The 23,137-nt window shown below is 43.5% G+C and overlaps 1 protein-coding gene across 4 annotated transcripts in view; it reads left to right on the forward strand.

The window, feature by feature from the left end:
- Positions 1–9,040: 9,040 nt before the first annotated feature.
- The window catches only part of Tgm6 (transglutaminase 6), a 41,818-nt gene continuing 27,721 nt past the window's right edge, over positions 9,041–23,137 (forward strand). For 3 of the 4 annotated variants that reach the window (NM_001289747.1, NM_177726.4, NM_001289749.1), the window contains exon 1: positions 19,900–19,993. Coding sequence is in view for 1 of the 4 variants with exons in the window: in NM_177726.4 (NP_808394.1) it covers positions 19,987–19,993 (7 nt within the window). In the remaining 3 variants the exon portion in view is untranslated. Of the gene's footprint in view, positions 9,116–19,899; positions 19,994–23,137 lie in introns of those variants that run through there. The other variant, NM_001289748.1, reaches the window with a different exon arrangement.

Below are 23,137 nucleotides of genomic sequence, written 5' to 3' on the forward strand. Positions count from 1 at the left end.
AGAAAAAAAAAAAAAAAGACAGCATGCCCAAGGCCTGTGCAGGATCAGGTCAGACAAACTTTCTTAATGAAGAGGGGAAGTGAGCTCAAAGTCCCAGGCCTAGCTAAGGAGCTATAGAGAGAGTTAGTAGCTGCTGGGGACAGAGAGTCACTTTTCCTTAAGGGTGCAGCCCCTGGTGAGTAGACCACCCTCCAGTGAGATCCATACATCCAAGACTATATGGACAGCATGAGCTATACTTGATATGTTAACAAAAGAAAAAGGACATTAAATTGGGATGAGTCTGAGAGGAGCTGTGGAGGCTATGAGAAAATACATTGTATGAAATTCTGAAAAATCTAATAAAAATGAGAAAAGTAAAAATTTGATGTGACTTGAATATGATATAAACATTGCAAATAGCTCAGCTGAAAGAAGATAGCTGATTTTTGATTGGTTACTTTATTTACCTTTCGAATGTAATCCCACTTCCCAATTTCCCCTCCACAAACCCCCTATCAGATCCTATCCTCTTCCCCCCCCCCCCGATTCTATTAGGGTGCTCCCCTACCCATCCACCCACTCCCCCCTCACCACCCTAGCATTCCCCTACACTGGGGCACGGAGCCTCCACAGGACCAAGGGCTGCCCTTCCCATTGGTGCCAAATAAGGCAATCTTCTGGTACATATGACAGCTGGTTTTATTTTTTTTAAACAAAGAAATAACACCAGATGCAAAAATCCCAAGAAGTTAACATAAGAAACAAAAAGAGCCAAGACATAACTCCTCCAAAAAATTACTAATTCCTCAATAATAGCATCTTATGAGAGTGAGTTATATACAATTCCAGACAGAAAATTCAAAAGAATAATTGTAAGTATGTTCAAAGAAATCAAAGAAAACTTAAGCTCATTATTGAGAACTCAAATAGATAGCTAAGTGAAATAAAGAGATAGGAAATCTAAAAGAGGAATTTGACAAAAAAAAAAAAATACAGTACATTAAACAAAAAGGCTCTTTAGAAAGTCCTAGCAACAGAATGGATCAAGGAAGAACAAAACCTCGGAGATTAAAGACTGGGTGGGGAAAACTGGGGCAACCAAACAAGGGCAAAAATAAAAGCATAGGAAGTTACCAGTGGGGATTCTAAGATAGGTGTGTGTAGTGGCTATTCCTGGTTGTCAACTTGACTATATCTGGAATGAACTACAATCCAGAATTGGAGGGCTCACCTGTGATCCAGATTTTGAGGCTGGCAGACACAAGTTTCTGACCTGGATCTGGGCATGGAGATCTTGAGGCATAGTGGCCATGAAAAGCTTAGGCTCAGGTGAGGTAATACACACCTTTAATCCCAGGGGACTGAGGCAAGGAGATCACTGAGTTCAAGGTCAGCCTGGACCAAGCAAGTCCCAGATCCAGGAGTGGTGACACACACCTTTAATCTTGGACACACCTTCTGCTGGGCACCTACATAAGGATATTGGAAGTAGGAAAATTCATTCTTCTTTGCCTGCTTGCCTTGTGGGACTGAGCAACTGTTAGATCATTGGACTTCCATTCACAGCTGCGGCTGACCATCCAGACACAGGAGGCATTTAGGGCATCAAACATCTTCAACCAGAGACAAACTGCCACTTGTCATATTATAATCAAAACACAAGACAAAGCCGGGCGGTGGTGGTGTATGCCTTTAATCCCAGCACTTGGGAGGCAGAGGCAGGCAGATTTCTGAGTTTGAGGCCAGCCTGGTCTACCGAGTGAGTTCCAGGACAGCCAGGGCTATACAGAGAAACACTGTCTCGAAAAACCAAAAAAAAAAAAAAAAAGAAAAAAGAAAAAAAATCTCCCAGCTGAGAAACAGTCTAGGTTCTCTTGGTTCACTGAAGAGTTGTACAAGACCTTCAAAGAGAAATTAATACCAATGTTTCTCAAAATATTTTATAAAATAGAATATGAAGGAACCATCTAAATTCATTGTGAAATTCCAGTATTACCCTGATTCCAAGACCAGATAAAGACACACCAAAAAAGAAACTTTCATAACAATTTTCCTGATTAACATAAACACAAAAATTCTCAACAAAATAGTTAACAAATAGAATTCAAATTTTTCCTACCTCTCAAGTTTGCCTATTTCCATTCTTTCTGCTGGCCCTCAGGGCTTCAGTTCCGTACCCAGCCCCCAATACCTGATCATGTTACCCCCTTCCCATGCCTATCCCCTCTTCCACCCAGGTCCCTTCCTTCCTCTGCCCCCTGTGATTGCTTTCTTCTCCCTCCCAAGTGGGACTGAGGCATCCTCACTTGGGTCCTTTGGCTTGTTAACCTTCTTGGGTCCTTGTAGGCTGTGCCCTAGATATTCTGTACTTTTTTGGCTAATATCCACGTATTAGTGAGTACATGCCATGCATGTCCTTTTGGGTCTGAGTAAACTTGCCCAGGATAATATTTTCTAGTTCCATCCATTTGCCTGCAAAACTCATGATGTCCTTGTTCTTTTTTTTTTTTTTTTTTTTTTTTTTTTCCTTTTTTTGGTTTTCGAGACAGGGTTTCTCTGTGTATCCCTGGCTGTCCTGGAACTCACTCTGTAGACCAGGCTGGCCTTGGACTCAGAAATTTGCCTGCCTCTGCCTCCCAAGTGCTGGGATTAAAGGCGTGCACCACCATGCCGGGCAATAAGATGTCCTCGTTCTTAATATCTGACTAGTATCCCATTGTGTAAATGAACCTGAAAGATCCTGACAGAATGTAAAAGGTCACAGAAGCTCTGAAACTGGCAAGATAGATGTCACTGTTAGCAGAACTAGCTTCACTGATTTAGAAAAATAGAGGTGCACAATGCTTTGGCCACTCCTTGAACCCGTGTGTCTGCCAATGTTTTGACCATTCCTTGAACCCATGTGTGTGCCCACTGATGAAGCCCATTGCCAGGTGTTTGTGATATTGGTTGCTGAGAAAGAGTCCGAAAATCTCCCCAGCAACCACAGCCCGGCCAATCCTGAGTTGCTACACCTGCACCAGACTCTTTCCTTGTACCCCTCCCATACCCATTTCTTGAGAATAGACATTGTTTAGATCTGGAAATCCCCTACTCCCCCCGCTTCTCCTTTCTCCCCTGAGGGCCTATAAAAACTGGGACCTCTTTCCCCTCGAGGTCGACTCCTCTACCCCTGCGTGGGATGTGAGTCGTCCCCAGAGCTCTGGCTTTCCCCAAATAAAGCCTCATGTGGTTTGCATCAAGCTTGGTTTATCATGAGTTCTTGGATGTCCGCTATTGTCCTGAGGCCTGAGCGAGGGGCTCCTCTCAGAGTCTTTCAAGCCACATTTTCTGCATCCATTCATCCATTGTGGGAGGAGAGGGGACTCTCTAGAATGTACCAGAGACCTGAGAGGTAAGAGACTCTCAGGACTCAAAGGGAGGGACCTTGGATGAAGTGCTCTACAGTGTGGGGAGGAGGAACTTGTAAAGCTCTCTTCCAGTGGAAGGACAGGACATCAAGTGGAGGTATGGGGTTGCCATCCCACAATCAAAAGCTCTGACCCAGAATTTTCCTGCCTGAAGGAACTGCAGGTACAAAAATGGAGAAGAGCATGAGAGAAAGGAGGTCCAGCAACAGGCCCAAATTGGGATCCAGCTCAAGGGGAGGCCCAGGGCTCTGACACTGTTACTGATGCTGTGGTGTACTTGCAAACCGGAGCCTAGCATGGCTGCCCTCTGAGAGGTCCAACAGAGTCAGAGGCAGATTCTAGCACCCAATGAATGGACAGAAGCCAGGGACCCCTGTGGTTGAATTGGGGAAAAACTGGAAGAAGCTGAGGAGGAGAGCAGCCACATGGGAAGACCAGCAGTCTCAACTGACATGGACCCCTGAGATCTCTCTGACACGGAGCCACCAACCAGGCAGCATACACCAGCTGTGATGTGAGGTCCCCAACACATGTACAGCAGAGGACTGACTGGTCTGGCCTCAGTGAGAGAAGATGTGCCTAACCCTAGAGAGGCCCCAGGGAGTAGGGAGGCTTGGTGGGGTGGGGGTGAGGAGTGATGACATCCTCTTGGCAATGGGGGATAAGGGAAGAAAGCATGGGATGGGGAGCAGTCAGGGGCAGACCAGGAGGGGGATGAAGTCTGGACGGTAAAAACAGGATTAAAGAATAAAAAATTAATTAATTCAAAAAATTCAAAAATTTCTTCTAGAGATCATTCCCCATATCCAAGTTGACATTTCCAGAAACACAGAGATGATTCAATTTATATAAATAAATAAATAAATAAATAAATAGATAGATATTATAAATTGATTCAAGGGCAGAAACCACATGGTCATCTTCACAGGCACAAAAGAGGCTTTTGGGGGTGGGGGGTGGGAGTGGACTTTGAGGAGTGGAGGTGGGGGAAATGGCAGTCAGGATGTAACCTTTGTAAATAATAAAAATTTTTTTAATTAAAAAAAATTAATGCAGAAAAATCAGTAGTCTAACTTTAACCCAGGAATGAGGGCGCCTTCTGCTGTGGACTTCCCTCAGGACTGACCTGGCTGTCCTTGGCTTTCATGCCTCCATATAAGTTTTTAAATTATTTTTCCTGTGTCTATGAAGAACGGCTTTGTAATTCTTCACAGAAGATATTTAATACAGTAATCTATAGTAATTGTCTTAAATCTGTAGATTGCTTTTGGTAAGATGGCCATTTTCATGATAGTAATTCTTCTAATGAGTGAGCATAGTATTTCTTTCCATCTTCTAGTGTCTCCCTTAATTTCTTTCTTCATTGTCTTGAAATTTTCATTTAATTTCCTTTATTAGGTTTATTTCTAGATATTGAATTGTTTGTATGTGGCTGTGGTGGGTGGGATTATTTCTCTGATTTCTTTATTTGTGGATTTGCCATTGGTATATAGGAAGGGTACCCACTCTTGTATGATAATTTCATATCCTGCAGCTTTGCTGAACATGTTTATCAGCTCTACGGGGTTGTTTGCTTGTTTGTTTGTTTGTTTGTGGAGCCTTTAGGGACTCTTGTGTATATAACCATGTCATCTGCAAAAGGGGTCACTTCAGATTCTTCTTTTCCCACTTGCTTCTCTTGTTGTTTAGACGTAAGTCTTCAAGCCCTGTATTGAATAGCCATGCAGAGAGTACCCCTGTGTATTGTTCCAAGTCATGGATTGACATGCCTTGAAGGCCTTTCTCTATTTAGTATTATAATAGCCACAGGTTTGTCATATATACCCTTCATTACATGGTGGCATCCTAATCCGTTCGTCACTGTGACCATGGATATGGGATGTTTTTTCAAAAGCTTTTTCAACATCTACTGAGATGATCCTATGGTTTCTGTCTCTTTATTTCACTAATGTGATTAAATTTGTTTGTTTATTTATTTATTTATTTATTTATTTATTTATTATGTATGTCAAACCATCCCTACATTGCTGGAATAATTGGAATCCAATTTGGTCATGCTGAATGATCTTTTTGATACCATGTTGAATTCAGCTTCAGGATATTTTATTAATGAATTTTGTATTTATGTTCATCAAGATCATTCTGTGATTTACTTCTTTGTGCATGTGATGTCTTTACCCGACTTCGACATCAAAGCAACATGAGCTTTATAAAGAGTTTGTGAAGTCAACTTTATATGCCCCAGTAGAGGGGAATGCCAGGGCCAAGAAGCGGGAGTGGGTGGGTAGGAGAGCAGGGCGGAGGGAGGGTATAGGGAGCTTTTGGGTATAGATAGCATTTGAAATGTATATAAAGAAAATATCTAAATAAATAAATAAATAAATTTTTAAAAAGAGTTTGTGAAGTCTTCTTTGCTTTTCTATTTCTTTTGGAATCTGTTGAAATGCCTCCCTTTTCAACTCTTACTTTATTTATTTGGATCTTCTTCCTTCTTTTACTTAGCTTGACTAAGAAGTTTGTTGGTTTTATTTATTTCTTGAATAAGTCAATCTTCATGTCATTAATTCTTTGTAATTTTTTATTCCTATCTTGTTAATTTCAGCCCCAATTTCGATGATTTTTCCCATCTACTATTCAGAGGTCTGGCTTGTCCATCTTCTCCTGAGGCCTTAAGGTGTTCTATTACCTTACTGTTATCTATTCACTGAGAGCTCTCCAATACTTTCATATGCGCCTTTAGTATCATAGACATTCCTCATGATCATGAGACTGCTTTGATTGTGACCCACAGATTTTGATATGCTATGCTTTCATTTTTATTCAATTTTAGGAAAATGTCTTGTTCCATCCTTGACTTTTTCAGTGTCTCGAATGTGATTAAATAGTGTCTCATTTAATCTACATGCATTTGTATACTTTCTGTCATTTTTGAGCTGTTTATATCTGAGCTCATTCCATTATTGTCAGAAAACTCCATTTGCTTGGAATACCTTTTCCACCCTTTCACCCTGAAGTGATGTTAGTATGTGGGCTCTAGGGATCTACACTCGGGTTGTCATGCTTGCAGATCCACTAATGCATCTGCTCAACCTAGAAGATCTGCATAATCAAAAACATAAATAAAACTGACAAATGTCTTAGTCAAGTTAAGTAAAAGAAGGAGAAAGAAGATCCAAGAGCTTATTAAATGTTCAATTTGATTAAATTTGATTAAATTTGATTACCTGCCAAATCAAGATGGAGAACATTTTATCCTCTCCAATTTTCCTGTCCTTTTTATTGTTATAAAGCATGAAGTTTGCCATTTTAGCCACTATTACTTGCTATCTTATGTTGTGTGTTTGTACATGTGTATATGGTATATATCTTTGCACATATATGGGCACACATATGTGCAGGTACACAAGCATGTGTATATACATGCATGTAGAAGCCAGAGGTTGATTTCAGGTACTATCTCAATCACTCCCCACTTTATTTACTGAGACAGGGTTTCTTTCTAATCCAGAGCCCACCAGGTAAGCCAGCATATTAATGTTGATACAATTCACCAAACTTAACAGTAAAATTCTAATTTTACTCATGACAATGGAGTGCTTAATTATATGAGAATTTTATCATATTCAGGTTCATTTATCCACCACCTCAGTTAATATGTAGGGAAACTCTATCACTAGAAGTCTGAATCCCTCATGTTGCTCTTTCCTAGCTAGAGCAATCCATGCACATCTTTTAATAGTAACTCTGAATATTACTGGTCTCAATTCCCTCAATAAAAAGACACAGACTAGCAGACTGAATTAAAACAGAATCCATCTTTTTGCTGCCTCCAAGAAACACATCTCATCACCCAAAACAAACATCATATTTTGGCTATATTTTGTCTTAAGATACTTCATTGAAACCAGACCTCAGGATATAAGCCTGCACTCCCAACTACTAAGTAGGCTAAAGCAGGAGGATTACAAGTTCCAGGCCAGCCAAAACAACCTAGGGAGACCATGTCTCAAAATTAAAGGTTAAATGGGGGCTAGTGGCATAGCTCAGTGGAAGAATAGTTGCCTGGCATGTAAGAGGCTGGAGGCCAATCTCCAGAACTGAAAAAAGAAGAGAGAGATTTTATTGATAATTTATCTCTCTTTCTCTCTCCCCATATACCCTCACACACACATACACACCCCATATGCACACACACATAAACACACTCACTCATACACATATACACATGATTGAATCTTGAAGAGTATGGATTGTCGTGTGTGTATGTGTGTGTGTGTGTGTGTGTGTGTGTGTGTGTGTGTGTGTGTTAAAGAGAGGTGGGGGAGGAAGGCAGGGACAAGGTCATGTGACATTTTGTTGCTACTTCATAACTGTATGTTGCATGGAGGTCAGGGGACAACTTTTGAAGTCAGTTCTTCTTTTCTCCTGGTTTCTAAGGTAGGATCTCTCTGGCTTCTGCACTACTACACCAGGCTGACCAGCCCATGAGATGCTGGCCAGTATTCTGTCTCCACTTCCCATCCCTCCATAGGAATGCTAGGGTTAGCTGCACACCACCATATTTAGATTTTTACATGGGTTCTGGAGATAGAGCTTGGGAACAGGCTTGCACGGCCAGCACATTTAATCAGCCGAGCCTTCTTCCACACCAGACTGTCCTTCTAACCCAATGGTTCTCAACCTGTGGGTCATAACCTCTTCGGCAAACCTCTGTTTTCAAACATATTTACATTATAATTCATAACAGTAACACAATTATAGTTATGAAGTAGCAACAAAAATAATTTTATGTTTGGGGGTCACCACAACATGAGGATCTGTACTAAAATATCTCAGAAATAGGAAGGTTGAGACCCAGTGTTAATCCTCTGTGTGTGTGTGTGTGTGTGTGTGTGTGTGTGTGTGTGCGCGTGGTTGTTTGCCAAGTAATATCTCCTCTTACTGTGCATTATCTGTGCCCTGGTATCATGCAGTCTCCTAGAGGTGTTTATTTGGATGCTTGTTCTTGCTCCGTGTTAGCAGTGTTGTTTTCACACTCTAATAGTTTTTATGAAGATTCTTCTCATCACATAAGCTGTTTCCTCTCAGTTTTTCATTTTGTTGTACCTATTTCTCCTTTCACCTTCTATGTTAGAATCTTCTGATGTCTAGTAAGTGCTGCCTGATCATATTTAAGAGTGGGACCACAAAGGTGATTAGACGTTCTCGGGGCATACTTGTTGAATCAGAGCATCCTTGTGGGCTGACTGTTAATCAGAGCTATTTAGCTGGGCACACTTTAGCTGGCATTGTCCACCAGTCTTTCTTTTTTATTTCATCAGGCTCCTGAAAGGAGTTTGTTTCTGGCTGCAGCATCATGGCTGTAACCTGTAGGCAAACCATGGGTAAGTCAGTGTCTCAGCAGCCACTGTGAAGACGCCCTTGCATTTCCAGTGTGACATCCCAGCTTGTAACAGCTCTTACTATCTTACTTCAGGAACAGACCTTCAGCTCTACTTTACTCTCTCTAAAATTACCAAGCTGTGCACGTTTGTTGAGCTGGGAAAGAAAATGTCATCTGGCCCACAGAGTGAGAAGCCCTGGGATTGGCTGTTTCATAACAGACTTTTGGCCAGTTTCTTTTTATTTTATTACCATAAGCCCAGCCCCACTCTAACCTTCACTTACAGAATGATCTATTAGATTCCAGAGGATTTTGAAGAGGATTCTTTGGTGAATTCTGGGTAAGATTGCATCCTTGCGTCGACCTCCCCATTATCAGGTTAAGAATCATTTTTCCTATGTGCTAAGCATTTCCTGGACTCCCCTCTGCTTTCCAGGCTCTCTATCTTTGTGCATTTGTGCCCTTTATGAAATGAAGGAATTTCTTTTTTATTTTTAACCAACACATAAGAATTGTTCATGAAGTATTTTCAGGGTACAATGTGGTATTTTGATCCGTACATATATAATGTGTCGGGTAAAAAAGTAAATTCATTATTTCAAATATTTACCATTTCTTTGTATTGGGAACATACAAAGTCCCTCTTTTGCATACACTGCAGCAGACTGTAAGTTATTTTTAATCACACACACATTGTGCTATTTATAGAATACTAGAACTCTCCTGCGATTTGGTGGGATGTCAAGAAATGGCCACTAATGGCCATTCCAGTTTCTGATGCCCGGGCCTCTTTATTTCCCTGTCCAGCACAGCTCTCGGGATGGGTTTTGTGTCCAGGCAAGCAGCAGTCTTGTCTGGGCATTTGGAGCATGAGGATATGTGTGGCTTTGTGTTTTTCTGGACACAGCCCAAGCTGAAAGACTCTCATGTCTAAATGTTTCTTCTTTTCTTCGTTTTCATGTCTCTTAAGAGCCTGGAACTTTTTCTAAGGACAGGAAATAATAGGAGTTAAATTATAAGAGTATTTTCCCAACCAATTCAATCTGAGACATAATAATGATAATGATAAAATAATAATATAAAAACATTTGTGACTTTAGGACTCAGAGGAAAAGCATCATTTGCCCCGCAGAATTAAGTTACTTGCATTCTGTTTCCTAGGAAACCTTTGATAAAAAATGCTCTTTCTCAATGCTGAAGCTGTTTATGAGGCTCTTAGAAATGGCCATGTTCTCCTGTGTTGTCATAATTATTTTGTGTTTGCCTGTTTTCCTTTCTTATAGCAGTGAGTCCCTGTTTAGGCTAGGGATTGTATGTTACTCGTTTTTATCTTCCCCTACCCATTATCATCTTGACAAAAGCTGGTCTTAAAAAACCTTTCAGAAAAGAATACATGAGAAATGGCAGGATTCCAACAAGGAAACTGCAGGACTACATCTAACTTCCTATTACTCTGTAGCGCCTTGCCCAACACTGTGTGTGTGTGTGTGTGTGTGTGTGTGTGTGTGTGTGTGTGTGTGTATGAGTGTGTGTGTGTGTGTGTGTGTGTGTGTGTGTGTGTGTGTGTTAGATAAGAAGATAAACTGCAGAACCTTAAAGCAGTAGCTAGAACAGCAGAGACAGAGCGTGGTCTCCTCCTTGTGTTCCTGCTGAGACTGTCTTTAGCTACAGCAATGCTATCTATAGATTAAAGAAACAAAGGCACTTTAAAAGTATTACTGGACTAGAAAGCTAACTGTGACAGCATGATTAAGAATAAAGAACAAATACTAAGCACTGGTGAAAAGAATGTGTTCTAAACTCAAGCTGCCTGAGTTCCACTGGCGTATAGCAGCTGTGCAACTTTAAGGGCTCACAAGCAGAAACAACTCAGATGTCCAGGAACCCAGGAGAAGCAGATCACAGCAGTCTCTGGCACACAGCACAGAGTAAATGGTAGGAACTTCTGAAAAGGGCAAAGAACAGACTTTTAAACCACCAATGTAATATTTACAAGCCCTGATCCTATTGAGTCCCAGGGGGAACCAATCAGCCCCCATTAACTGCACCTTTGACCCTTCCATAAGGTCTTGGGGACAACACAGTCCTGACAAGATGGATGCTCAGGCCACCAGGCTTGCTCTTCTCCAGGATTGTATCTGGGGAGTTCCTATGACTAAGACTCGTGTGATCTCTTTACAGAGATATTTACCTTCTCTGATCCACAACTGATGATGTTTGATGAATGCCTAGTTCCACCTTGCCTTCAGGTTATAATGTTGGCTCCTAGGCCTGGAGGCTGTGGCCCCTGCCAAGGGCCTCCAGTTGAGAAGTTCTCAGTCTGCATGGTTTCTGTTGCAAAAAGAGACCATTCCTAGCCGGGCAGTGGCGATGCACACCTTTAATCCCAGCAATTGGAAGGCAGAGGCAGGCAGATTTCTGAGTTCAAGACCCAGCATGGTCTACGGAGTGAGTTCCAGGACAGCCAGGGCTTCACAGAAAAACCCTGTCTCTAAAAGCCAAACCAAACAAACAAACAAACAAAACAGAGACCATTTCTAGCCAGAAGACATTTATATAACATCCTTACTCCTTCTCCCTTGGTATGTGGTAATTTTTGGATACCTCCTGCTGTGGACATGAGTTTTGCCCCAGGCCTATATGGATAAGTTGTCTATTTAGAGAATGAGAAGGTCCAGTTGTGCTGGATAATATCTGGATTCTCATCCCTTGAGAGGCTCAGCAAGGAAGATCTTGAGTTAAGGCCAACCTAGATGCACAGCAAGACTTGACTGAAGAGGATGGCGAGGGGCCACAGACCTACAGAATCGGCTGCAGCTTACAGCCCCCAGGGCGATGTTCTGAACCTCACAACTGGCCTGAAAAAGAGAGGAAACTAGCAGCAGCTCCTAGCCTTCATGTCCCTGCTCCATCAGTGCCAGCAAAACTGGTGTCAATATCCTTTAATTGCAGTCTTCTGCACAGACTCCTGCTTGTCTGAGCCTGATTTAACAAGCACAAGTCAAATCCCAGTGGTTCTACATGCAAGAGAAACTGGGACCTGAGCTGCTGTGTTCTGAAATTGGATAGTGACTCTGAAACTAGAAATTTATAGCATCCAGCAAAAGTATTCAAAGGGGGCTGGGCAGAGGCTGGGGAGATGGCTCGCTGGGTAAGAGTGCTTGTTCGTTGAGTGTGAGAATGTTGAGTGTGGATCCCCAGCAGCCACATAAAAATAGAAGGGCATAATCATGCATGCTTGTAGCCCCGAAAAGGGAAGCGGGCAGAGACAGGTAGATCCTAGGCACTCATTGGCCAACTAGCCTCACCTAAATGGTGAGCAGCGAGCTCAGCAAGGAAGATCCTATCTCAAGACAGTAAGACAGAAAATGATAGCACAGGATTCCAAACATTATCCTCTGGACTTGGCAAATACACAGGCGTGCACACACACACACACACACCCATATACAACACATACACACACACACACACACCCCATATACAACACACACACACACCCCATATCCACATACTATACCACACACACACACACTTGAATTTTGCAAAAAGACTAGGCAACTAACAACATGACACTTCATGAAACCAAATCCCCTCTTTCATTTTATTACAAAGCATTTCGAAGATCAAAGCTAGAAGAATTTAATAGGGACTATCATATGCCCACCACCTAAGGACCCATTAACATCTTTCTACACTTGTTTTATCATCTGTGCATCCAGACATCCAAACACCCTTTTTTTTTCCATTTCAAGATAAATTTGCAGGCATTACTCTTGGCTGTTAATTTAATATTAAATGAAATATGCAATCTTTTTTACACTACTTTGTTTTCTTTCTTTTAATGTGGAGCATGGGGTGTACTGTGTGCCTGTGTGGAGGTCTGAGACCAGTTTTCAGGAACTAGTTGTCTCCTTTCCCATGTGGATCTTGTACCTAGTAAGCCATCCACCAGCCCAAAATATACAAATCCTAAACGTACGTTTGCTAAATAAATTATTATAGCATTTTCTTCCAGCCTCCCCCCACAGCCTCTATCCCCACACCAACCCCAAAGACACTCACTGCTCATTCTTCCTTCTGTAGCTATTCAACAAGAGCCCCCTTCATTTTGGCTTTTCGCTAAAACTATGTAGCTACTGCTATTTTCCCAGCTCTTAGAATTTGGCTCAGAGAAGAGAGATCAGGCAAAGAACTTGCCTGTTTCTTCTCTTGTCTCTTTTTCCTTCCTACTGTAATCATGGATGGGCTTCTCCTCTAGAAATGGTGGAAAGAAAACTCATTAAATGATACGTCCAGTGACCTCGTAGCTTATAGTTATACTCATTGTCAAGTCTACTAGGCACATCTCTTGTTGATTAGAATTTACTAGACCTTCTCTTGGCAGCACTCACTTTTAAAGACCACACTGGTTTAGGAAAGACTACATCAAACAAAAACATGAAACCAAAACACCTAGCCAAACAGTCCATTCTGAATGACAGTCCATTATAATTGGTCTCCTCTTCCCTGTCTCTGAGTTACTGAAAATTTTGGCATCCAGGGGTAACCCTGTTAACAGGGGATTCAGGTAAAAATACTTCAAATGCACTGTTTCCATCGTGGGATGCACAAACCAATGTGAACTGAGGAGAAGTTTTAGAATCAGATGACATCTAGACATTAATAGAAAACACAGGCATTTACATTCCAGTGATTGACCCTCTTATGGGCACAAGAAAGTCTCTGTCAAATGGATTTGGAGGAAATCAATAAATGGAAAATGGATGAATGACAAAAGATCATGAGGAGTCTCCTAAGCATCCAAAGCAAAAACGTGGGGGAGGGGGGTTCTACAGCAGCTTGAGGTTCATAACGATGTTTGATAGATGGAGAGACGGGCAATCTGGCAATGCCTTTACATGGGATGGAGCAAAGACTCTTTTCTCCTAACTTCTTCATAACTACCAACACACACACACACACACACACACACACACACACACACACACACATACAGAGAGAAAAGGGGGGCTGCTGAGGATACTACAAGGGGGCTATGGCTTTCTCCTGGATGGTCGCCTCTCTCCCTAAAGTCTGAACTCTGGCTATCTCAATTACCCAGCAGGGTCATTGCTCCTGGGGCAAGGCAATGAAGAAATGAGTTAAGGCTTCATCATCTTTTATTGGTTGTCTAATGACTTCATCCAGAGCTGAAGAGATCAGTATCATCTTCATTTTACAGCTGGATTAGCAAAGACCCAGAGAGAGGATGGCCCACTGCTAGACTAGTCGAGAAGTGTCGTCTGACTCACTGTCTTGTGAGAATGAGTGACTCCTGGCTGGAGTGCACAGCAGCTGGCTGCTCAGCCTTGGGAGTCTGCTCATGGGCAGCAACAGGTCTATGGTTATTAGAGCCTCAGAGCTTGGAAATGGGGTTCCTAGCACCTGGGGCCTGGGGTACCCCTTCAGAGTGTGAGATCACCCTTCTGGGGCTGCTCTTATGTTTAACCTCAGCTTTCCCCCCTTGTGATTTGGGTCAATGTGACATTTCCCTTAAGGAGATCACACTGGAGTCCCATAAGATTCGAGCCAGCAACTCCAAAACTGTGTTGAGGGACTAGACATGACTCAGGGGGTTGTTTACTTTGTTTTTGGTTTCATACCAAATTAAGGAGGGTGCTTTGGCTTTTTAAATAGCTCTTTCAATGGAAGGTTTAGTTGAGATCATTTTGATTTCCATCAGAGAGGTCCCCATTTTGTTTGTGTTTGTTTGTTTGTTTGTTTGTTTAGCAATTCTGCAAATTATGTAGTCACAAGAAAACTTCACTCATGGGAGAATTTTTTTTTAAGGTAAAACCCAAACACTTTCATTGTTGCAGAATTTCATGAAGTCTTGGGAACTTGGATTTCTCTCCGAAGACTGCAGCTTTCTAGAATTTAATATGTATATTAATTACCCTATGAATTGCTCAAATGAAGATTCTGGCTTAGACAGCTTTCCGTTAGCATAACAAATATTTAAGATAATTACTTTTTAAAAAGAACGGAGTGTTCTGGCACATGTTTTGGGCGTTTCAGTCTATGATCAATTGATTAGGGTGCTAGGTGCCTGCTTCAGAGCATGACATCATGGCAGGAGCACAGGGCTAAAGACCACCCACCTCTCGGCTAGGACTGTTGAGGACAAGGAAAGGAAGGAGGAGGGGCTGGGTCCCACTAAGCCTTCAGGGAGCACAGTGATCTGAAGACCATCCCTGCCTCTCCACCATCCCTGCCTCTCCATCATCCCCATCCCTACCTGTCCACCATCCCTGCCTGTCCACCATCCCTGCCTGCCCACTATCCCCACCTCTCCACCATCCCCGCCTCTCCCCCACTTCCCAATAATCGCAAGAGCTGGACACTAAGTCTTTAATACACGGACCTTTCGAGGACAAGATCCAAGCTACAGCAAGGAGTCTAAGATACGGCCTGCATCCCTCCCGGTTGCTTAGAGACACAGAGACTGCAGGCTCAAGGACCACACACTAATAAAGCCACAGCTCAGCCTCTGATACCAGACAGAGCAGGGTAAATATCATGAACCCTAGAACTACTATAGCGCTCACTTCATAACAATCAAACCAACAATAAGCTTAGAAGTAAGTAAACTCAAGAAAATTCTTAGTTTCTCTAAGGTGCTTGCTTTGATTAAGCATGTGACCCAAGGGGAGGGGCTGCGCAGGCTCCCTGGAGAAGTTCCGCTTTCATCTTCTGTTGCCGGTTAAGAAGCCCTTGTTTCTCTCTGTTCTCCTCAACAGGATGGGAGAATTTTGCACAATCTGCTGCCCGTGGAATGGAGAGTTCGGTGTTAGGAGGGAATGGGAGGACTGTAGAATACAAAGTTCTCATATCGGTCTCTGTCAAAGGATTCAAGCGGGGCGAAATAACCCATTGCAATATGAGGTTTGTTGACAGACAGGTGAAGGGAGCTTCCAACAGCTGAGAGCCCTGGAAGTTGTTGCAACCAGGCCAGGCTTTCAGGAGAGAAACTCAGCGGTGCTAGTGTTCTCTGCACAAAAACAAGGACAAATGTGGGGAAGAGGGACTAACCTGAGGTAAGGTACCCTGATATGAGAACAGAACAAACGTGAGAAAGGTTTCTTTGCTGGTTTCTCTTCCTATGACTTGAAGATAGAACACATTTATGTAGAATGCCAGCACAGGAGGTGAGAAGAACAAAGTAAAGACAGCAGTGCGTGGGCTCTGCAGGCTCCACGGGCTCTGCAGGCTCTGCAGCGTGGCACACGGAGGCCTGGGAGATCTCTGGGCTTAACCCGCAGCACTGCAAATCCCAAAACTAAACAGCCCAGAACGGATGCCTTCACAAAATTGTTATATGTCTAGCACCCCTCTAAGTGTTTGACATTAGAGGAATGCAATTCTCAGAACAACCCTGAGTGATAGATGTTTTTATCCTCCAACTTACAAGTGAAGAAACTGAGGCACTAAGATTATTTATCAACAGGGTGGTGGATGGAGCTGAAATTTGAGTCAGGTAATCTGACTTCAGAGCAAAGACCTCAAGCAAATCACATGACATAGTATCTCTGAACATATGATCTCTGCCTACTCTGCCAGGCACTAGCTATACTCTGATATCTACTGTTGGCTGTGATATCCTACCTCAAACTCAGCTGGTAGTATATAGTGTTTCCTCCTCCTCTTCCTCCTCCTCCTCTTCCTCCTCCTCCTCTTCCTCCTCCTCTTCCTCCTCCTCTTCCTCCTCCTCTTCCTCCTCCACCTCCTCTTCTTCCTCCTCCTCCTTCTTCTCTTCTTCCTCCTCCTCTTCCTCCTCCTCCTTCTCTTCCTCCTCCTCCTCCTCCTTCTTCTCTTCCTTTTCTTCCTCCTCCTCCTCCAGATTTTGTCTTACAGGTGTGGCTCCTACAATGGCTTTGAACTCAGCAATCCCCTTGTTTCCTCCTGTGTGCTGGGATTACAGACATAAGCCACCATGTCTGGCTCTACCCCAGAACATAAGATTAAATATCACTTTCGGAAATAGTTCATTCAGCATCTTCAGGCCGTGGTGCTGTTGGAGGTGATGGTGGCAGATGCTGCTGACCCTTATCTGTGTGAGACAGACAATTCATACAGAGAAACAAAAAGACATGGTAAACATTAGAAATGTGTTGTAAAAGGTATTGAAGGCCAAAGTCAAGGGTTTGCAGTAGACTCTGTCGGTGATGACGTGTGCCATGGGACGTTCAGGACAGGAGTGCTGTGTGAGAAATGGCACCTTGCAAATAAATGTGCAAAGAAAGACAAAGAAAGCCAGGCACACTGTGGTGGTGTTACTCTTTTAAGTAATCTTTTTGGGAAAAAAATAGTATAGACACACAGTAAAGTATTCTAAGAGCTCAAATATCATTTCTACCTGCTTCTGGCCTTCGTTTCCCTCCTTAGCACCTTACTTTCTGTCTTTAATTTCACAGTGTATCTGGGACACTACTTCATGTCAGCATGTATCCACCAGCCTCTTTTTGGCGGCATTGTAGTTTCTTGCATGAATACATCTGATGAGGACAAAGGGACACAAAGGGATATACAGAGAGGGAGAGAGAGAGATACACATAAATAAATAAATCCTTGTCCTAAAAATACACAAAAAACACAGGAGAAAAGAATACACTTCTTCCAAAGACAGAGAACTGCAAACAACCTAAATTCCCATAGTCAGGGAAGGGCTAGCTAGATCACGTAAATGCACACAGTTGGACGCTGACATTGGCGATGCTTGTCCTCAGTCTGTGCTTTCACAATGAAGAGCCCAGTGTGTGATTAACTAAAAAAAGGCATCTTACAAATAGCTTCTTTGTGCAATTAGGTTTCTATAAACTCATTTATATGTTTGTGGTGATATATATGCATGTTTCCTCTGTCTCCATATTGCTTGAGCTTTCTGTATGGTTATGTGTTTCTTCGTGGTAACAAGCATGATTTAACTGCTTTTGAAACACCTGATTGCTCAACAGGCACAGTTTCTGTGGAGCACGCACCTGCTGTGTGCTGGTTCTGCTCCAGGGGTTCTCACTGGGCTCCTCTGAGCTGGTCCTAGTCTTTGCCTACTGTTTCTCATCTCTAGCTTGATTGTTTAGAATCAAAAGAATGTTGGGATTGTAAAAACCTAGCTTGGATCCTTATTTGACAGGTGGGGTCACCAAGGCCTGTAAAAACGACTTACCAAAAAGGTAAGTAATTTATTGAGGGTTACACAGCCATTTATCCCCCAGAATAACAGCCAAGCACTCAACCAATCTGTGCTACTGTCCCTCAGTCTGAGTACAGATCCCTTCCGTGCAGGTTAGTCATCGTAAATGCCTCATCTCCTGGGAGACCTTGTCCAGGCAAACCTGGGCTGGAACATAAAAGGACCCTGAATAAGACTGTCATTAGTGGGGAGGAGCCTGGTCCTGCCAGGTTGAAGCAGCTTTATTAGAGCTCCGACTCTGCCTAGGTGGCAGGCTGCAGGGCATTAGCAGAGGAGCTTCCCTGGGCTAGTGCCAGGAGTCAGTTAATTATAAGGCAGTGTGGACCTAAAATGGCCCATTAAATGTGTTTGCATTGCACCAAGCAGAGCTCAGCCTCTTTGCCACTTTCTAAAAAAGATTAATAATAATAATAATAATGCTTTTGACCTTTTATATCCTTTCCTGGATGTTTGGGTGACCCCTGGCATAGTCACATCACAGGGTTCAGTCATGGGCACTCCATTGTCCACTTGCCCTCCCCCCAGCATCACTCACAGGTACTGTCCCTCCTACCTTGGCTCAGCCCACACCAGGGCTCTCAGAGCTAAAGTCATCCATCAAAGCATTTCCCCCATGAAGAGAAACTTCCCAACCAGCTTCTATAAAACTGAAATTCCTCTATTTAATTGCACATAAAATTCTAGAGAGCTAGGATGGCAGAGTTCTGGGGCTCAGCATCTTGGAGCTAGAATGGCCCTAAAAACTAATACTATCCATTCGGTTTATAGCTATTGATCCCCTAAGGTTCTGGGAAGGGAGGAAGTTTGCCCAAGCCACAGACACACAATTTGGAACTAGCTCAGAGAATTAGCAGATCAGCCTTGGCTTTTAATCAAAGAATAAGCTTTTCTCTCTTCTTATTTATGTCTTCCCAAGGATCCAGGTCACAGATTCCCTCCTCCCAGCAAGTGAGCTGTGCTAGGGAAGCCTTACAAGATGCCCAAAGCTAAACAAGACTTTTCCCAGGGAGGTATACCAGATGGTCAAACCACTTGTCTTCTACTTCAAGGCTTAGGCCTCCCGTATAGGTAGGAATGTTTGCACACATTGAAGGAAATAGATGCACTGGGGGATGCCCTAACTCCCAGATTCCCAGGGGTGAGAAAGCACTCATCAGTATCTGCTGGGGGAGGAACAGTTGAGTCTAGCTTGCAAAACATCTATCTCTGCCCACTGGTTACCTTAATCACTCCCTTAGGAGCCTCAGTAATAAGAGGAGTGTGTATTCCTTTTGCTAAAGAATTCTTCAAAGATGGAGAGGACCAAAGCTTCAGACGAGGCTGTGTGGGTTCAAGCTGCCCTTCTAGAGCTCAGGGCTCCTCAGCAGAAACAAGACCTGTGCTGGGTATGTGCAGGGATTGCAGAGGATGTGAAGTGATAGGTGCCGTCCCTGTAAGATCATAGGACCTAGAGGACAGCTGTGGTCATGGGACTCTTCTCATCTTGCCTGAAGGAGAAGGGACACCCTGGAGTAGGTATCATGACTCCTGGACTCTGGTCTGGACACTGCAGCTTTACTATCATGTGCCTCCAAGTGGCTCTGAGCTCTCATGTACTTGAGGGATGCGAATGGTAAGAACGGCTGACCATAGTAACCATTAGCTCCTCCTATTCTCCCTGGTCCGCTTAGCATTAGTCTTGTGACCTTCCTGGGCCTGTTCCTCCTGTAGCGCAGCCCTCAACCCCATGTTTCAAAGGCATCTTGACTGGGTCCACTCCCACGCCGAACACCTTCTAGGTGCAAACCAAAGCAATTACTGGGTGATTATGTGTCTCATGGATGTCATTGCTGGGGTGAGGAGGCCACGCCTCTTCTCCGGAACTCCGACTTCACTGCCTAGGAGTGTCCTGTGATGTTCTTCATTAATGTGGATCTGGCTGGAGATCCTGACGAACTACACTCTGCTGCCCAGGGAGCAGGCGTCCATCTGGCTGTTGCATGGCAGGTGAGTGGGCAGGGGCTGGGGACCTCAGGTGATGGGTGTCCCTGAGAGGGGCTTTCACACTTGTGGGACAGGAGAGGTGCTGTATGGGAGGAAGCTTGGATGATTGCTTGTTAGGCTTTTAGATTTTGTTAGTCCTCAAGATATTCTCCCATAGTCATCAAAAAATGGAAGAGCTAACCCCAATGAACCCTGTCAATCATGGCCAAGGCTCAGAGAGAATCAGACCTGCCCCACGATATTTGATGAACTGAAGAGGGCAGGAACTAAAACAAGAGGGAAGGATTCACATCTACACACACACACACACACACACACACACACACACACACACTATATTTGGGGACCATGGGCCAGATGAGACATAGAAAAAGGCTTCGTGAGGAACCTCATGAGCCACATCCTTTCCTAATTTGAGCCCATGTTCTTGAGGGCAAGAACAATTTTCTCTGAGGTGAAAAGAACCAGATGACCTTTAGGTGAGATTTTCCCTTGGTGCCTCATCTAAACTATAGGAGATACAATAGGGAGGATTTCACAGGCCTGCTAAGGTAGGGGATCCTCCTTCACTCTGCCACACAATAGCTCATGTGGGCCTAAAACACAGTAGACTCAGAAAATGTGTCCCCACAGAACAATTCCAACATGGAGAAGAGAAACAGCAAACCTGTTAGGTTCTGGAGCCCAGTAAGGAACGCAGCAGAACCAGGAACCCACAGTCAGAGATCTCTAAGGGATGTTCCCAGTTTCACACCTTCTATTTTCCACTGTTCAACAAAGTCAGTGCTGAGGCTCCACTGTCAGATCTGTAACGTTGTTTGATAGGTGATCACTTGTCTCCATTTGTAAAATATGGGGGTGAAGGGCTAGAGAGGTGCCTAGTAAGTAAAGGCTTGATGTGCAAACGGAAGAGCCCAGAAGGCATGTGAAGCCAGGCACAGTGACACACATTTGTGTTCCCAACATTCTACAATGAGACAGAAATGAGAACAGGAGAATCCCAGAAGCTCACGAGTCAGCCAGCCTGGCATGCACAGCAGCAGACAACAGACACCTTGTCCCCAACAATGCAGAAGGTGAGGACTGACTTCCAAAGATGTCCTTTGACCTCCAACATGCGTGCCTGAACAAACTCATACAAATGCAAACATTTATGCACACATCATACACACATACACCCAAATGAAATAAAATGTGGGAGTGAGAGCTACTATACCCAGGATATAAACTGGATATTTTTTTTTCTGGAGTTACAAGCAGCTGTAAGCTGCTTGATACGGGTCTTCTGAGAGAACGGCAAACATTCTCTTTTTTTAAAAAATATTTATTTATTTATTATATGTAAGTACACCGTAGCTGTCTTCAGACACTCCAGAAGACAGAGTCAGATCTCATTATGGATGGTTGTGAGCCACCATGTGTTTGCTGGGATTTGAACTCTGGACCTTCAGAAGAGCAGTCGTGTGCTCTTACCCACTGAGCCATCTCACCAGCCCTTGGATATTTTATTGAATACAATTCCTTGGACTGCCTGGACCTTCTGTCTTCTTTGGAGTGTTCTCTCTGTAGAGCATGGATACATTAGATACCAGAGCCTGATAGCAAGTATGTCAATTACAAAAACCCTCTCCTCTGCCCCATACAGGCAGATATCACTACTTGATCCCAGGTCCCTTTCCTACAGAGCCTGTTTATGGTCCTAGAATTCTCTTCAGCATGGGTCTTCAGTATTACTACCAGTATATAATACTATCAGTATTATCAAATGCAATGAGACCCTTTAGCCATTGATGAATTTTAATAAACTTTCAGATCAGAAATTTGAGATGGTGAAATACTCCATGTGGGATTGGCTCTTAGTTACCATCAGTCGAAGTTGACGGCCCACTGTCTACTTATGTGAGTGACACTGGTTTCCAATAGGACCAGGAAGGAAAGGGAGATTAAGCAGTTGCCCCAGGAAGGCCTTAGGCAACTCTCCAATTAATCATTTAGCTATGGAGCTCAGGTGCTCATGATGCATACTAAGGGCAGAGTCATAATGGGGCCCATTAAAAAGCAATTATACTGAGGAAGATGTCACCGGCTTCAGGAGGGTTTCTGTGCTCAGTCTCACTAGGTATCATGCCAGGCTGGGACAGAGAATTGTCACTTAGCTCTGTGGTGTTATTGTGGCAGGGGAATCTAGGGTAGGCATGGAGATCATGGCAGAGAGCAGGCGAGAGGGACACAACCTTCTATATATAGGCCTTCTTGTTACGCTGATCCTTAGGTACCACTGGTAAATATGTACGCTAGAAGAGGAGGGAATGAGGTTGGCAGGGACAAATATGAGAGGTGAGGGCCAAGTTGAGAGTAGCCTGAAGTGTGATGGCCTGTTTCTAGAATTCTTGTCCCTGGAGGTGGAGAAATGACATGTTAACATTCAAACAATAGAAAAGATCTCTTGACCACTTTAAGCCCCAGTGTCTCCATAGCAACAGAATGGATTGAGCTAAGCATCAGTCCAAGGCAGGCAGGCAGTAACCGAAGCCAGGGCTGAATAAAAGAGAATGAAGAGAAAGCCAGTGTAATGGGTAGGAAGGCAAAGAGAAGGAAAGTGGTCTTTGGAAAGGAGATAACCATCTTAAAACCCTCATGCTCATAACTGTGGGTCCAGAACTGTGCTAAATGCCTCGTGCACAGGAATTACACCCCATCTGGTTGGAACCTGCTGTTCTGCAGTGTTTGTTAATGGCTTCTCCTTCCACTCTCAAAATCTCCTTGCTTAACTGGTACAGTTGGTCATTGCCTGCCTTACTCAATGCTTCTCAAACCATAGAAGGAAGATGTTACAGCCACCACTTCCCAGGAAAGGAAATCTGAACTGCAGAGAGACCCAACCATTTTCACTGGGCCACATGACTCACAATGGCATTAATTAGCCAAACACTGGAGTGGCAGCCAGGAGGTATTGCATAAACACTGAAGACAGTAAGGCGATTAACAACATATTTGCTGAGTCCCTAGGATGTGTCAGGTGATGTTCTGAATACTCTGCATTATTTCATTTAATCCTCTATGCTCAGTGGCAGAATTATCAACTAAACTGATTCTTCCACCAGGAGCTTGAGTTTCAGAGGGACCCACTAGCTTGCTTCAGCTCAC

Source organism: Mus musculus, chromosome 2 (genome assembly GCF_000001635.26).
Source record: "Mus musculus strain C57BL/6J chromosome 2, GRCm38.p6 C57BL/6J".
NCBI classification, from domain to species: domain Eukaryota; kingdom Metazoa; phylum Chordata; class Mammalia; order Rodentia; family Muridae; genus Mus; species Mus musculus.